Below are 17,020 nucleotides of genomic sequence, written 5' to 3'. Positions count from 1 at the left end.
GAAGCTGACCCACCCCTGAGTACAGCCTAACCAGCTTTTAAGTTTAGCTGGGACCACAGAACCAGAGCTGCTGCAGGATACCTTTGCTACTGTGCAGGGAGAGGCTCCCTGAGGATGAAAGTGCTGAAGGGAAGAGAGTGAAAAATTACTGATGAAAATCAATCAAATCCTGTATTCGGCCATACCTGCAATCTGGCTCATTTTTTAAATTTCCAAGCTCTATGAGACAATAAAATCTTGTTAAACAGTCTGAGTTGCATTCTACTAACTTAAAAATAGAAGGCTGATTTATATTTATATAGGTGAGTTTCATTTTAACAAATTATTTTCAAAAATATTCTTAAGTATTTGATTGTTTTTCAAACTTCTTCACCTTGACCGAAAGTAGTTACGTTTGTTACTCTGTGAGCAAATTTTAAATAAAGTTTGTGTAAAACTGAAACAACTCTCAAAAAATAGTAATTACATTTCACAAAAGCAATGAGGGCGCTTTCTTTCAAATTTTATTCTAGTCTATTGAATTAAGATGCATGCTGGTCACAGCCTGATTGTGACTTGTGGTGGTTTCATGACTTTCTAATATAGGTTGCAATTCACAGTTTGAAAAACACTGCAGTTAAAATTTATAGGAAAAAAACAGAAAATTAAGACTATTCACTTATTTCTGAGAAATATTTTATAGGATTAAGTCTAGAACTCTCCACGGGGGCTTTTACTCTCAATAAATTTCCTCATTTCTTGAGAAATTGTCATCTTATTTGTAGATTTTCTCAGAAAACCAATCCTAACAACTTAACCCAATTGTACTTTTGGACCTAGAAACATACTAAGAGACAGGCAAGTTCACTATTAAGATTACCCCACACAGTGCAGACCTCGTAGCATCCCTAAGCCTCAACCTTAGCCAACAGCACCTCCCCATCACCATGACAACCAAAAATACCCTCCAAATAACCCCTAAAAGGACATTTCCATCTTTTAGCAACCTCTGCCATAGAAAAACCTTCTGTATCTGGGAGAATGTAACTCTACTCTGCCTATAATTGGACAGAAGCAATGTATGGAGGTCCAGCCCTCTACTCCAGGTGATGGCCAACTATTCTTTTCAGAATCAGAAGTAAAGAAATGAACTAGTTTCTCCTCTACCCCCTGTCCATCATCTCTTTGAACCAGAAGTGAACAACTTACTTCTACTGTGCCATCCAAAATGTTATTAATAAACTGGACCATGTCTTCAACATTCTTAATCTGTCTATCTAGCAAGAAATATTGTTGGTTTGAAGTATTCAGTACAACTACAGTTGGCACTGTCAATTCACTGAAAATATAAAAACAAATAAAAATATACATTAAACACAACAATAACAAGTATTCTGATATTCATTTATATCTCAGTAGCCATAATTATAGAAGCTATTTAATAAATTTGTGCATATTTTATGGTAGAAAATGATCAAATAGACCTAGTATTTACGTGTATTTTATGCATTCATGACATAACTTTATAATGTTTTTGATATTTCTAGGATACGTAATTCATCTTTAAGTCTTTTCAAATTATCAAAAATCTCAAAAAAATTTTATAATATATGTATTGAAAAAAATTCCTACGGGTGGATCTGCACAATTCAAACTTATGTTGTTCAAGGGTCAACAGTCCCTTTAATAATTGTATAGATACTTTTTCTTTCTCTTAATTCTTCATTATATCCTACATCTGGTACTTTAATCTTTGGCAAATCCTCTTAAGTTCTTACTGAAATGAGAGGGATAATAAATGAAGTAAGGTGATGCTACATTTCAAGACTTTAGCTGAAAATGATGAATGTTACTTCAGATTTGTTAAGTTCACTCCCTTCTTCGCTCAGTGTTCTTACTTGGAAAACAGAAGACACCAAAATAACCTAATATATTGCAATAACGAATGAAGGCATTTGCTACATCTATGATACTAAGCAAAGCTAGAGAAAACCAAAGCACAGCATCATGTTGTTGAACTTCCACTGGGCCCTCAATGCGGCTAAGAGTTAGTGTGTCTCTAGTGAGATTTCCCCATCTTCATTTAGAGGCTAGCTTATTTCTCTAGCACTCTCCTAAGCCCAGTTTTCCCACTACCTGTCATACTTGCTATTATGTTCTGCCTGAAATACTATCCCTGTATTCTTCATTCAGCTAACTTCTCACTCTTTAGACCTTTTCTTAATTATTGCCTCTTCCAGAAAATGTTTCCTGAGCCCTTCCACCTTACTGTGCACTGGGTGCAGGTGGCGTGGCGGCAGTGAGGATGGGAAAGTGTCTCTATCAGAGCCCTGTCCTACATAGATCTTTTCATACAGTTCTGTAATTAACATCTGTGGTCTTATCCAGTGGACTATACACATTTAAAGAAAGGGACTCTATTCATTTTTCCATCAACAATGTCTAATATAGTGTACAACATACAGTAAATACTCACTAAATGTTCACTGAATAGAGTGGCTTCTTGTTTCAAATTCATTAATTCAGTACAGGGTTTGGTAAATGTTTTCTAATATCAGTCTTGTGAAGTGGCAAATTAAATCTTTACATTATAATTTTAGATTAAAATTATTTTAAAGCTGCATATTTTCCTACAAATTCAGTCTACTCAAATAAATTCTACAACAATTTGTTTTTGAATGCTAAACATTTTCTATTTAATAGTCTTTATATAATTTTAAACAGATAAAAAGTTTAAAATTGCATATTTTCTTACAAAGTTAGTCTATTCAATTCTAGAACAATTAGTTTTTGAATGCTAAACATTTTCTATTTAATAGTTATATTGCCCATTAAAACTGAACTTCTCAAGGTATGTATTAAGCAGAAGCTATGAAATTTACACGTTTTGGAACAATGGCTTTTCAGAATACTAGAAAACATTAAATCAGGAGATAATTTTTTTTTTTTTTTTTTTTTTTTACTATAGACCAGTATTAAAGTCAGTAAGTTCTAAATACAGAATTTGAAAACTAAAGTAAAATATTTAATGGGAGAATATCTGCATCTGAATATGTCAACTGTTTGCTATTTTTCAGCTATTTCATCCTTCTACTTGTATCTCAGAAACAAATTTAAAAATTAATAGATTTGATAGCAAAATCATTCAGCACTTTACTTACTCCATCAGCAAGGTATTTATGTAGTCATTTCCATCCATATGGCCAAACTGAAAATCCCTAACCACCAACAACCAAAAATAAATAAAAGGAGAGGGGGTGGGGAGAGAAAGAGAGAAAGCTCATTAAATATCAAAAAAGTAAATAAAACAATGAACTTAAATTTAGGCCTCAGTAAGCCCAGAAACCGTAAACATTTCACATGTAAATCATATATAATAAATATTGCGAAAAGTGTAAATTCTACTGGCTTCTGAGATACAAATACACGAGTAAAGGAAATTCTAAGACATTTCTACTTGGTTTATGCATATTTAAAATTCAGGGAAATATAAGCTATTCTACCTGAAATATGTTTAAGAAAAATTACCTATTTTCTCTAAAAAAAAAGGACTAATCAGAAGATGCTACACACTATGTAAGAAAACTATACAACGACCCATCATTAGAAGATTCAGAATAGGAAGATATAATAATTCAATAATAAAATACATTTATATCGACTGTCTTTTTTTATGGTAGCAACAATGATTCAGCATAAAGTAAAAATATATGTATTTCTGATGCCATTTTTTATTCAGTTATTCTTTTGAGTTTCTGTTAGAATAATTATCTGCCTATCTCTGACTTCTGATTGCTCATTTATGTCCAATTATAAATACATGTATATATTTTATTTACATAAAATGCATCTCAAATCCTATCAAGAAGCAGGTATGATACAAATTATAGATCAAAGTGTTTCTTTTTTTAACTTGCAGGACACACCATCAACGAATTTCAAGATCCAGACAATTCATGCTGAAATGCAATGTGCTATACAGTAGTACCCCCTTTCCCCTTATCCATAGATTCACTTTCTGTGGTTTCAGCTCCCCATGGTCAACCATGGTCTGAAAATATTAAATGAAAAATTCCAGAAATAAACATATACATAATTTTTATTATAGTGTATTGTTATAATTGTTCTATTTTATTATTAATTACTGTTGATCTCTTACTGTACCTAATGTATAAATTAAACTTTATCATAAGTATGTAGGTACAGACAAAATTATAGTATATGTAGCATTCCATTCTATGCAAAGTTTCAGTCATCCACTGGGGGTCTTAGAATGTATCTCCTGTGGATAAGCGAGGATTACTGTTATTTAACTTCATTTCTTTGATTCACCTCCAAAAGTATGACTACTACTAAGTTTGCTTTACTAAATTACAAAACGGTATTAAACAAAAATAAAGGAATCTCTCAGAATATAAGCACCTACCTATGGAAGAGGTCTCTGTAATCTCTTGCAACTTCCTGAATAATTGACTTCAATCTGTAGAAGAACAAACATATGAATAGTTAATCTCTGCACTTGAAAAACACAGTTTTTCAATGATCGTATCTGCTGTCTTACATCTAATTGCTGCAGGAAAAGTAAGATACTATATCAAATCTATCTAAAGCCATGTAGTCTGAAATGAACATCTGAAGCCTAAAACTGTATCAAGGCATTATACCTGGTATGTTCAACTGATGTATTTTTCTCATCAATAACTGCAAGAGCCACAAGCTTTCCTGAAATAAAGAATGACACATCTGAATTCAATCGCCCTTATTACACAATTCAATTATCACTTTAGTTCTGAGTAGGAAATTAGTAAAGCATTTCTAGAATTTAATTCCAATCACCCTACACGTTATATCAAATTAAATCAACACATTATGGTATATGTTTGTAGAGTGAATCAGTGAATTAGTCAACTCCAGGTGACAAATTCCCTTCCACTTCCCACTCCAAAATATAAATGAGTAAATATGTAAGAATTTATACACTTAAATAGTATTTTTTTATACCAACTTACAAGCTTGAATTGTATTTTTTCCTTAAACTCTATAAATTGACTAAGGTAACCATTTTTTCAAAGGCTAAAAGCATAGGAAATAAGTTGATTAAAAACAAGTTTGCTAAGAATTACTGTAGCTCTAAAACAATGGTCTAGAAGAATAAGAAAATGATTTTAACATGGCCATTCACTTTGGTACCATGGTTCGTACTTGCCAGTTAAAATATGCAGAATTAAACTGACTCACATTTACTTAACCCTAAATACAACACAAAGCATATGTATCCTGATATCTTCTAGAAAGCCGGCATGATGTAATAACCAGAAAAGTGGTGTTAGAATTAGAAAACCAAACACTGCAATCCAGCAGTGTCTATCATGTTCTCAGCACCATACTAAGCCGCGGGGGAACAGGGAGTGCCTCAGTAAACTTCAACTTATTTCCAAAAACTAATATAGATTTCACAGAGTTATTGGGAGAGTTAAGTAAGATTAGATGCACAGAAATATGGGCATAAACCTGGCTCAGAGCAGGTACATACATGTAGGATTAAATCAATAATCTTTTAGTATTATCCCTGCATTTTAATGCTGCTTCTAATTCCATGCTGCTTAAACACCTGTCTAAATTCTACACAATCTTCAATCTTCTCTCTGATGAAAACAGTTCACAATGACATCTACCTTCTTGAAATATCTCGTTTACTCTTCTTTTTTTGTATTACATGCTTCTTTAATTTTCAAATGGCTCGTGAGTTTTTTTCCAAAATGTCTACAACACACAGAGCATTCTCCCATAGACCAACAGGGTTCTGAGAAACACAGACACAGTTTCCTACATATTAATTCAACAATTATTGAGTGTCAAATAATGTACCACACACTGGGCTGGTTCCGAGGACATGGTGATAAGCAAACACAGACAACGCTCTGCGCTTGTGAAAGCACAACACAATAGAACTGGTAGACATTTTCATCAAATAGGTGTCCCATTAAAAATAAGAATATGCTGCTATAAAAAAAATTACAGCATAAATTAATGTAGTTTGACGACGTCAGTGAAGATTTTCCTAAGGAAGCAGTATTTGGTCTGAGTTTGATGGATGAATATGAATTAACTGCGGTTTTCCAAGCAAAGAAAAAAGCATGTAAAATGGTGCTTTGGTGCAATTGGCATAGCCTTTTCAAGAAACTGGTATCACGCAAACTTGGGTAAAAATGATAAAATAATAGTAATAATAATAAAAGAAACTAAAAGGTTAGTGTGGCTCAAGAAGGAAGAGTGTGGGGAGAGGCTAGAGTGAAATGAGGCTGTAGATGTAGGCAAGAGTTAGAACTTCTGAGAAAGACACAAGGTGCCTGAAGCCGCACAGCGTCAGGAGGCTGCTGTGGTGCTAGCATAAGGGGACAGGTGGGGTGAAGAGCAGGGGCACCACCACAGCTGATGCCTAACAGGGGCAATTATGTCAGACACATAAAAGAACACTGCCACAGCACACTTCTGTTTCCAAATTCATCTGGGAAAATATGTGTTCAGTTGAGCCAAAGCCACCTGTTTTAATCACCTCAAGGTCATGCTATCTCCTATGATTACTATACAAAGCAAAACTACTATATTCCTACATTTCCCCCTTTTCCTTTCATGTGAGTCTGAAAGAATCAAAAAGTCTGGGCACAGTGGCTCACGCCTGTAATCACAGCACTTTAGGAGGCCAAGGCATACGGATCGAGACCATCCTGGCCAACATGGTGAAACCCCGTCTCTACTAAGAATACAAAAATTTGCTGGACGTGGTGGCGCACGCCGATTCCCAGCTACTTGGGAAGCTGAGGCAGGAGAATTGCTTGAACTAGGGAGATGGAGGTTGCAGTGAGCCGAGATCACGTCACTGCACTCCAGCCTGGCAACACAGACTCCATCTCAAAAAAAAAGAAAGGAAGAATCAGAAAGTAAAACCACAGTCTTTGACACTGTCCCCAGCAACTTCCAATAATGAGCTAATACACAGTTCCTTCTGTAAAGATAAGCAAAGACAGAAATATCACTGGACACAGAACATTAAAAGCAAGCTCAGGAACAGAACAGAAATTCCCCCAAAACGTTACAAGCAGGAGAACATGTAAGAATGTCTCTAAGTTTTATTAATTAGATTTAAGAGTAGGCGATCATGAAGAGGAAACCCTACGCCTATTACTTACATTAAAAAAAAGTGAGTCTTGAATAACATGTTCTTTGTTTTACTCAAAAGCTATACTTCCATCCTACTTACCATAAAGTTATTAATGGAAACAAATGTGGCACCAATAACCAATATTTCTCATCTATAATTTGCTATAAATTTATAAAACACTTTCTCCTAAAACTTAGTTAGCTTGTTATAATTTTTATAGTTTGCATCTGAGACCACATAATCAGCTTCTTATAGCTTTCATTTTTGTATTTGTGTTTGTATTTGCGTTGCCTGTCATTTCCAACAGCATAACTTTAAGAAACCATGCCAATTTTACCTACATTTTTCCTTTCACAGGTAAAAGCAGGCCTTATAAATAAGTTGTGCTAACTTTTATTTTAACTCCTATTACGAAATCAGTTCTGAGTACAGCTTCTTAGTTGGTTATTTTTCTCACTCTCTTATTACCCAGGCTTTTTGTTTTCCTTGTCACTATCAGTTCTATTAGTAAACCATCTCTTTAATCACTGACCCACATGCAAAGGTATATCTTCTGGTAATATCAGTTTACGTTCTCATAAAGAACTGGCATTCAGATCTAACATAAAAAATTAAGAAATAGAGCTTAAATTCATTTCGTACAAAATGAGATTTTTAAATAATCAATCAAAGAAAAATCATGTAACGTGATGGAGACTTGTACATATGCTTGTTACCTGTGTCTCCAAGTTCATATAAGAGAAAGCCATCCATAGCAAGGTAATTCTGAAACCTTTCCCTGTTGATCCATGATGACAGATCACCATCTTCATACTCTTAAAACCAAGACAAAGTTGACAAATTATAGTATAAATATGAATTTAAGATAGTTATAATAGATTTAATCTGATAATAGGTATAAAACGCCTGACAGAGAATCATACTTCCATAAATATTATTTTTAGGAATTTATTGCAAGCATACAATCAAATGTACAGAAGGATTAATGCATAAAGCAATCTTCATTATAGCATCATTAAAAATAGCATAAAAATAAAGGAAATGATCAAAATATCCTAAATTCAAAATAATTTAAATAAATTTTGATATATGTCGATGAAGATCATTTATAAATTTTCAAAAAAACTTATAATTGAACAGATTACAAAACAATACAGGTTACAATACAATATATAACAGTATAACTGTAACTTTGTAAAAGAAAGTATGAAAAGATAAACTCATAGAATGATAAAATGAAGTCAGTTATTCCTAAATGGTTTCCCTAGATCAATGGTTATACTTGGGTCATGGCACTATAGGTAATTTTTATTACAATTTCTTTGCTCTTCTCTCTTTATGATAGTCTTCCTAGTTTACAACTCTTTCCCAAAGGTACAACTAACACAAACACACATAAAATCATAGTACCTTAGCTTTTTTCCAATATAAAATAATTCCTCTGCTAAGCAGATAGAAAATATAATATTGAAGAGAAATATTATATCCTGATTAGAAATATAATTCTGAAGTAATTGTTCAAAATTATTACAATTGCATAAAAAAGAAGGTGATGTAAAGCAAATGTCTGTAAAAGCCTACCAATACATCTGGTTGAAGACTGGATTTTAATGACCTCTTGAAAGGTATGCTTTTTCTTGCATTGCTAAACAAAACATTTTCAAGTTATCAAACCCATAATATAAGTGATGCAATGCAAATCTCAAATAATTTATTGATTTAAACTTACAAATTAGGAAAATAAACATAAAATTAGAAATTGATTACTGGGCCACAATGTCCACTGCATGCTTAAGCAAATTTTCTACGAGATTGCATATAGTGATCAATTTGAATTTCATTGAAAAATAAACTATCCCAAATACTGCATGTTCTCATTTATAAATGGGCGGTAAACACTGGGTACATATGGACATAAAGATGGGAATAACAGACACTAGGGAGATGGGGAGGAGGACGAGGGCTAAAAAACTACCTATTGGGTACTACGCTTATTACCTGGGTGATGGGATCATTTGTACCCCAAACCTCAGCATCATCAAATACACCCATGTAACAAACCTGCACATGTAGACTCTGAATCTAAAATAAAAGCTGAAATTATATATGTAAGAAAGAAAATATCCTCTCGAGTCCCTATTCCAATGCTTCTAAACATTAGCAACAATTAAATATTTAAATAAGGATTCAAAGTAAAGCCTCTGCTTCGTCTGAATGTTTCAGGCAGGTTCTACATACTACTGCAGGTTAGAAAAATGGGGCCTTTACAATACCTATAGAAACTTAACATATCATATTCCTGTCTTCCTTAAGCGTAGGAGAATGTATCTGAAACATGGAGCTATAACAGGGGGATGCTTTCCTAGGCAGGCTCAAAAACCTGATATATGTTTATATTTAAATATGTTTATATTTCAACAAATATGATCAGTTTTTTTAAAAAAAAAAAAAAACAAGGAAGAAACAAAGCGCCTCTCTGAATTGCTAAGAAACACAAAGTGGAACAAGAATATGAGATTTGAAGACTGAATTTTGATATCATTGATTAAGTATTTTATCCTGGAAAAAAAAAATCTCTTTAATCCTGTTTCTTTATCTGTAAAATGGTAAGAATAGTGATTTTAAGGGATTGTTGTAATGATCAAACATAAGATCATGTACATTAAGCGCTTATTATATGAGGAGTACTGCAAGCAAAGGGCAGGTGAATAGACTAGGTGTGGCTATAAATTATTTTCCTTCTCATATTTTCAAATACACAAGTTTCTCTGCAGTTCTTTTATAAGCCCAATGTCTAATACAGACATTCAATAAACATCCAATTAATAGATGGCTGAATAAGCATATGATAAACCTGCCATTTAATTACACGTCTGTCTCCTTATCTAACATTCTTAGCTATATCCCTTGTAATCCCGGGGTATTAATCTATCTGCCTTATTACCTACCTCACAGATTACTTTGTAAATAAAATGAAAATGTCAAGTTAAGTATGTAGATAGTACCTTTTATATGACAGCATACATGGGTAGTTATTATCTACAGAAACAAAATTCAGCTCTCACATTTATTTAAAGACAATAAAAATCAGAAATGTAGTCTTATAACATAACTGTCAAAACAACTAAAATGCTACTTATAATAAAACCAATTGTTCCTTTTTATTGAAGAGTCTTCTACTCATTTGAATTATTTCAGCAATTCCAGCTCTACTGCTCTCATCTAGTCCTAGTTTCCTTTTTGTCACACAGAATTCAGTAAGAAAAACACACTCTAGAATATTTCTGAATGAATGGGTGTTCCCTGTCTGGCCTCCAACATGGTAACCACAAGCCACAGGAGCCCACCGCGCACTGAAATGCAGTTAGTGACAACAAGAACTTGAACTTTAAATTGTATTGAATTAGAATTTAGAAAGTTAGCAAGAATGCTATCAGCTGAGACTGCATTCACTTTTGCTTTTGAGTGGCTTTGTAGTGGCCTACAGATGTCGAGTTTCACTGTTTCCCTTGAAATTTAAAATACCCGCTGTAGCCCCTGTGAGTTTGCTGCACTGCCCTGGGTCAGAGCACGGTTTAGAAAACACGAAAGTAGGTATTTCAAAATACCAAGCAATGATGTTAGTTGTTGTAGCTGTATGTAGTTTATCTAAAAATAAAAAGTCTACATTTTGTAAAGAGATGCGTAATATAAAGCACATGGTGATGAAATGCCATTACAATTTGCTTTAAAGTACTTCAACAAATTGAAAGTTGAAGTTGGAGCAAATGTCATGATGGGCAAAGATCTTGGTAAGTGTTTAACTTCGGTGATGGGTATGTAGGCCTTTACCGTTCTCTTTACTATGATGTATGTTTGATATTAAAATTACAATATTTTAAAAATAGACCAAGTACTATGCTTCAATGAAGAAATGCTGAATAGCAGGTAAGCAGTTTTTCTAACAGCTAAGGGGAAATGCCGCTAGGGAGGGATACACGAGGGCTTCAACACTATTGAACATGTGTTATTTCTTCAAGTCTTTTTCTGTATCTGAAATGTTACTTCAAAAAAATTAATTCTGAACAGCTTAATGTATAAAAATCACGTAGAATTTATTCCTCAAAAATGCATATAATTTAACAAACAACAACAAGAAATGTTGTGTAGGTAAAGCTCAGAATAAAAATAACAATTAAAAGTTGAAGGGTGAAAAAAAACCCCAAAACATCAGTCATTCAAGTAATGAGAACCTTATTCTCATTAAACACTAGAAGCATTTACATAATCTTTACACCTAAGCTGTATAATAGACATTTTAATTTTAAAATGTTTTACATGAGTTAAAGATTTGGAACTTACCGTCATAAACAAAGTAAGTTTCATCTTTGAAAACAAGCACAGCCGGCATCTCTTTTAGTGTCACATACTGCAAAAAAAATCAGAAGTTTAAATAACTTTTATCACTAAAAAATTCTAATTAGTAACTATAATTTCAAGTCTTGAGATACCAGAAAACTCAAACACACATAAAAATAACAAAAAAGAACGTCACAAACAGTTAAAGAGTACAGTCAATCCCAAACTCATCCAAGAAGTATATTTGATTCTTTTTATATATCCCCTTGTACAATGTCCTGTTTGCTATACAATGTCCTGTTTGTGGATTATTCTTAGCTGATAACAGACTTAAACATCAACCAGCCTATTCAGGTTTAAGTTCTTCTCCACCACTCACTGGCTGTGTGATAATGAGCCACTTTACCTAGGGGAGTCTGCTTCCTGATCTGTGGAATAAAGACACTGAGACTGCCTACCTCACAGAACAATTATGAGAGTTATGTCAGATACCATAACTGAGAGCATTGCTTAAACTGTAAACTGCTTTATAAACCACTTACAGTAGTAATAAGGGATTCATTCAGAAAGTACCAGCTGCTTATAGCTGAGCTGTACTTATTTTGAGAGTAAAATTATACTAGAAAACAAATATCAGAAGACAAATAATTTGAGGAAGCCACAAAGAATTATTACATGGGCATGTTAATACTGAAAATAATGACAAATAAATAAGTAAATGAGTGGATAATGAAGTAAAATAACAATAAAATAAAAATAAAGAGAGTTATCCCGGAAAAATTAAAAAGGGAGGGAGGCACATCTCAGGGGAGAGAAAATAATACAGAATTATTTGGTTATATTACTATCAAAAAATGATACAGCAGTATGAAAATAACAATTTTAAGGGCAGTGCAAGAGCTCTTAGGTAAAGCTCTAATCAAGCATGTTCCATTCACCTGCTCTTGGCAACTCATCCACACAGATGCTTGGGAAGTATTTTTCAACTTTCAGCACCTCCGTCTTTCATCAATATCCCTATAGTTCTTACTAGAACACAATGATACAGTCTCAAATCTTGCAGCCATCAAGTCTCACATATTCTGAAGCTCTCTTCCTCTCCCGTGTGTTTTTTTCAACTATCTTCTATTACTGTTATAGTCTGCAGGTCAATCTCCTTTGTTCATCTGCAAGTATTCTGAAGTCAGAAACTGTCTAAATTCATCCTTGTACCCCCCTTACTGCATCTCCTGGGGTTTTCATATATACCCATTGTAAGCTAATGAAGCTCTGAAGGACAAAACATTAATATTCAAAATATGGGAAGACCACAAAATTATGGGCTTTGCACTTATGTGAGAATCATCTATGGGAGTAAAACTCCTCATATTATTGTGAAGTACCTATTATTTCCCCTAGCAGACTTTTCCAAATACATCCTTAAAACTAAAAAGGAGAGATGAGAAATATTAATATTTTCAGGAATAAAGAATGCCTAAACAAACTAGTTGAGAAGCCCAATTAAAAAAATAATAGAAGTAATAAACAAATACTAAATATGCTCATGTAACAGATGCTACATATATGCCTACCCAGGCCCTCTGGGTTCTAGGGATATAACAATCCCCATTGTTATATGAGGATTAAGATGGTGTCAAATGGAGCCAGCGCCTAGAACACAGCAAACCTTCTGGTGCACTCCAAGTGCCAACTGCTTGCAAAGCTTTGTAGATGAGGGCTTAGCATAAATTCTCATCTCTAATACAAAAATGTGGCTCACTGGACTTGGGAGACAAAAATGTATAAGAAGCTCAGATTCTAGTCCATTTTAAGCCTTTATGTTACATTAAGGCATTCCAGAAAAACCTTTTGGGAACACGGTTGGAGACTCTGATGGCAAGTGTGGCCTCTTTTTCTCATCTTACTCATGGCAGTGGCAGCCCGTCTGGAGCAGCTGCTGTGGGAACGCCAGCTGCAGCAGGGGAGGTGCAGCAGGGGCTGCATGCTCCATGGAGCCAGTGGGGGCCAGGAACAAGCAGGAGAGTCCTACCCGCTACCAAGTTCATGGGGTGGGAGCCCCACGCTCCCGGGTGTAGCCGAAGCTGCTTAGAAGTGGTCCTGGACCCTGGCATACCTGAGCTCTCTGGGGCCCAGAAAGCAGCCACCCCCACCCCCCAACTCCTGCAGGTTCACAAATGCCTGCTCCTGCTCCCTGGCCTCTCCCTGCTCCTGGCGCCTGCTCTGATTTTGAAGCAAAGTTGTGGCCGAGCCTGAGTGTTGTAGCAACTTAGCTGGGCGTGTGTGTGTGCTTGGGGCGGCGCTGACATGCCAGCTCCCGCCAGTGCCTGGGCTTCCTCCAGCCTTTGGACATTGACAAGCATGGGAAGGAGGCTGGCTCCTCGGCATGAACAGCCTGGGTGCCATAGACGGTAGGATGATGACGGCGGGAGTCAGACAGGTTCCTAGGCAGGAAGGGGTGGGTCCCCAGTAAAACCCCAACTTCAGGCCAGGGAGGGCCTGAAGCCTGGGGGCCAGGCTACTAGTTCTGGGTGAAGTCCACGGCCTGGAGTAAGAACTTCACTGATGACCATTCAGCCAAGTGGATCGTGCCTTTTCCAGGCCTGACTGTGGCCACCCATGGACCATTCAGCATGCACTTCCTCAATCCTGAGCACGTGAAAACCCCAGACTAAGCAAGACACAGACTTGTCCGGATGACCCGCCTGTGGAAAGGAGCTACCTACTCGGGTCTCCTAAGAGCTATTCTGTTGCTCAATGAAGCTCCTCTCCGCCTTGCTCATCCTCCAGTAGTCCATGTACCTCATTCTTCCTGGATGTGGGACAAGAAGTTAGAACCCACTGAATGGAGGGACTGAAGTGGCTGTAATGCAAACAGGGCTGAAATATACCCCCCAGTCACCATGTTGCAGGTGACAAGAAGGAAAGAAGAGCTGTGACCCTTCTGGGAGCCCAGACCTTGGGGTTCCCCAAGTCAGGGCTGTGACACACTGTAACACCCTCTTCAGGGCTCTGCAGTTCCTGGTGTTTCTGGGCTTTCAGGCACCATTGTGTTCCCCTTGTCCAGATGCTGGTTCTTGCAGTGGAAGCCACTTGCAGTACATCTGGTCCAGCCGCAGCCTCACATGGAGCAGGTGCCTGGAGCTGCCTTCCCCATGGCAGCCAGCACACCTGGCTGTGCACAGTGGCCAGATTCCACGCTTGCTGACTCACATATCCCTTGCTGCTCCATGCCTGGCTTGTCCTTGGCAGGCACAGGATCTGGGCCGGTAGCATGAGCCAAGGGCAGCCTGCCAGGCTGAGTGGGAAGAATAAGCCCAGTGGGTGCAAGCAAAACCCAAGCAGAGGCACCGCCGGCTACAGAGGTTTCTGGCTGGTGAAGCGACACCCTAAGGATCCCGTGACATTACCTTCCCCTCCAAAAGTAAACACATATGCTTAAAATACTTGGCAAATCAAAATGGGTTTAAGTTGTCCAGAAACTGAGGTTCCTCCAGGAGTTGAAAATCACTGTGGGGTACATAAGATAAACATCTACATACATATTGCAGGAAGCATTAAACACCTACTTAGGCAAGTCTGTAATCTTAAAATCTTTAAACATTAAAACATTTAAAAGAAATGAAATGTTTGACTTACCTTTGTGAAAAGAAAAATAGTTCCCTTTTTTTAATAATTATATTGATTCAAAAGAAAAAAAAAGAAGAACTCCCTTGATTTCTTTCATGTTTCCCCTGAGTTACTGCCAAATTCCTAAGGTCCTCTACTCATTAAGTTTCCTAAAGAGAAGTCTATACTTGTGGTCTCCACTTCCTTACTTGCCATCAGTGTCTCTCAAACACCATTGAGGTTTTTGTCCCCATTACTCCTCTGAAAACCACCAACAACCTCCATGTGGACACATATTGTGGTTATTTTTCTCTCATTATTTTCTTGATCACTCTGCAAAATTCTCAAACTGTTCACTCCTTTTAAAACACTTCATCTTGGCTTCCAACTCATCTCTTTTTCCTAATTTACTATTTCTTCTCATTTCCTTTGCTGACCTCAGGTTCTGGGCCTACTTATTTCCTTAAAAATTTGCTTCCCATGTCTAGGGAAAGTTCTTTACACAGCCTTAACTCTAGACCCCTATGTCCAACTGCTTATTTGATGCTTATATTTAGATTTCTAATATGACATGCTGAATCAAATTAAAATGAGTAATTCAAAGCACTTTTCATTCTCCATATTTTCAACCTCTTCCTTCTCCAATATTCCTCAAGTTCATAAACCACCACCATCTACCCAACTGTTCAAACCAAAACATCTAAGAGTCACCCTTGATTCATCCCTATTCTTCCGTATCAGCAAGTGACAATTCTGTCTTCTAAACACAACAATCCTTTCACTTCTTCCCAACTCTCTCACTAAGCATCAAGCCCAAATTTCTTAGATTACCGCAAAAGTTCAGTTGATATCTGTGGATCTACTTACACCTATATAACGCAGTCTGCACTTGGCACAGAGTAATCTCCTTAAATAAGAACATCAGTCCATGTTCTTCACCAACTTCAACCTCATCACATGCACTGCCATGATTTACAAAGCCTACACTGTCCTCCACCCACTTCCCATCACACTGTAGGCACTACAGTCACATTGGCCTACTGTTTTGTTCCTGTATCATGTCAGGTGTGTTCTCATCTTGGACTTCTGTTATCTGTTCCTTGTTTCTGGTGTATTGTATCCACAGATCTTTGCACGGCTCCTTCATATCATGTAAAAGTATTTTCTTTTGAGACAAACAACTCTTGACCAATCAACCTATAGCACCCATCCCACTCCTATTTGCCCCAACTATTATACTGCTTTTTAATTTTTTTTTTTTTTTTTTTTTTTTTGAGACAGAGTCTCGCTCTGTCGCCCGGGCTGGAGTGCAGTGGCGCAATCTCGGCTCACTGCAAGCTCCGCCTCCCGGGTTCACGCCATTCTCCTGCCTCAGCCTCCGAGTAGCTGGGACTACAGGCGCCCGCCACCGCGCCCGGCTAATTTTTTGTATTTTTTAGTAGAGACGGGGTTTCACCGTGGTCTCGATCTCCTGACCTCGTGATCCGCCCGCCTCGGCCTCCCAAAGTGCTGGGATTACAAGCGTGAGCCACCGCGCCCGGCCTAATTTTTTTAAATTATTATTATTATTATTATTTGAGACAGAGTCTCACTCTGTTGCCCAGGCTGGAGTGTAGTGGCACAATCTCGGTTCATTGCAACCTCTGCCGCCCAGGTTCAAGCAATTCTCCTGCCTCAGCCTCCTGAGTAGCTGGGATTACAGGCATGCGCCACCACACCCAGCTAATTTTTGTATTTTTAGTAGAGATGGGGTTTCAACATGTTGGTCAGGCTGGTCTCAAACTCCTGACCTTGTGATCCGCCCGCCTCAGCCTCCCAAAGTGCTGGGATTACAAGCGTAAGCCACTGGGCCTGGCCTTAATTATTATTACTATTTTTTTGAGACAGAGTCTCACTCTGTCACCCAGACTGGAGTGCAGTGGTGCAATCTCGTCT

The 17,020-nt window shown here is 36.8% G+C and overlaps 1 protein-coding gene across 2 annotated transcripts in view; it reads right to left on the bottom strand.

Annotated features, from left to right (window-relative positions):
* The window catches only part of TMX3 (thioredoxin related transmembrane protein 3), a 47,655-nt gene that overhangs the window by 12,259 nt on the left and 18,376 nt on the right, over positions 1 to 17,020 (bottom strand). For both annotated transcript variants that reach the window (XM_055296885.2, XM_055296895.2), the window contains 6 exons: positions 11,483 to 11,549; positions 7,858 to 7,956; positions 4,644 to 4,701; positions 4,406 to 4,459; positions 3,141 to 3,197; positions 1,189 to 1,318 (listed from right to left, as the gene is read on the bottom strand). In XM_055296885.2, coding sequence (XP_055152860.1) covers positions 1,189 to 1,318; positions 3,141 to 3,197; positions 4,406 to 4,459; positions 4,644 to 4,701; positions 7,858 to 7,956; positions 11,483 to 11,549 — 465 coding nt within the window. The remainder of the gene's footprint in view (positions 1 to 1,188; positions 1,319 to 3,140; positions 3,198 to 4,405; positions 4,460 to 4,643; positions 4,702 to 7,857; positions 7,957 to 11,482; positions 11,550 to 17,020) is intronic.

This window comes from Symphalangus syndactylus, chromosome 1, assembly GCF_028878055.3.
Source record: "Symphalangus syndactylus isolate Jambi chromosome 1, NHGRI_mSymSyn1-v2.1_pri, whole genome shotgun sequence".
NCBI lineage: Eukaryota > Metazoa > Chordata > Mammalia > Primates > Hylobatidae > Symphalangus > Symphalangus syndactylus.
The sequence above is the reverse complement of the archived record's forward strand: the minus strand, read 5'-3'. Positions and strand labels throughout refer to the sequence as shown.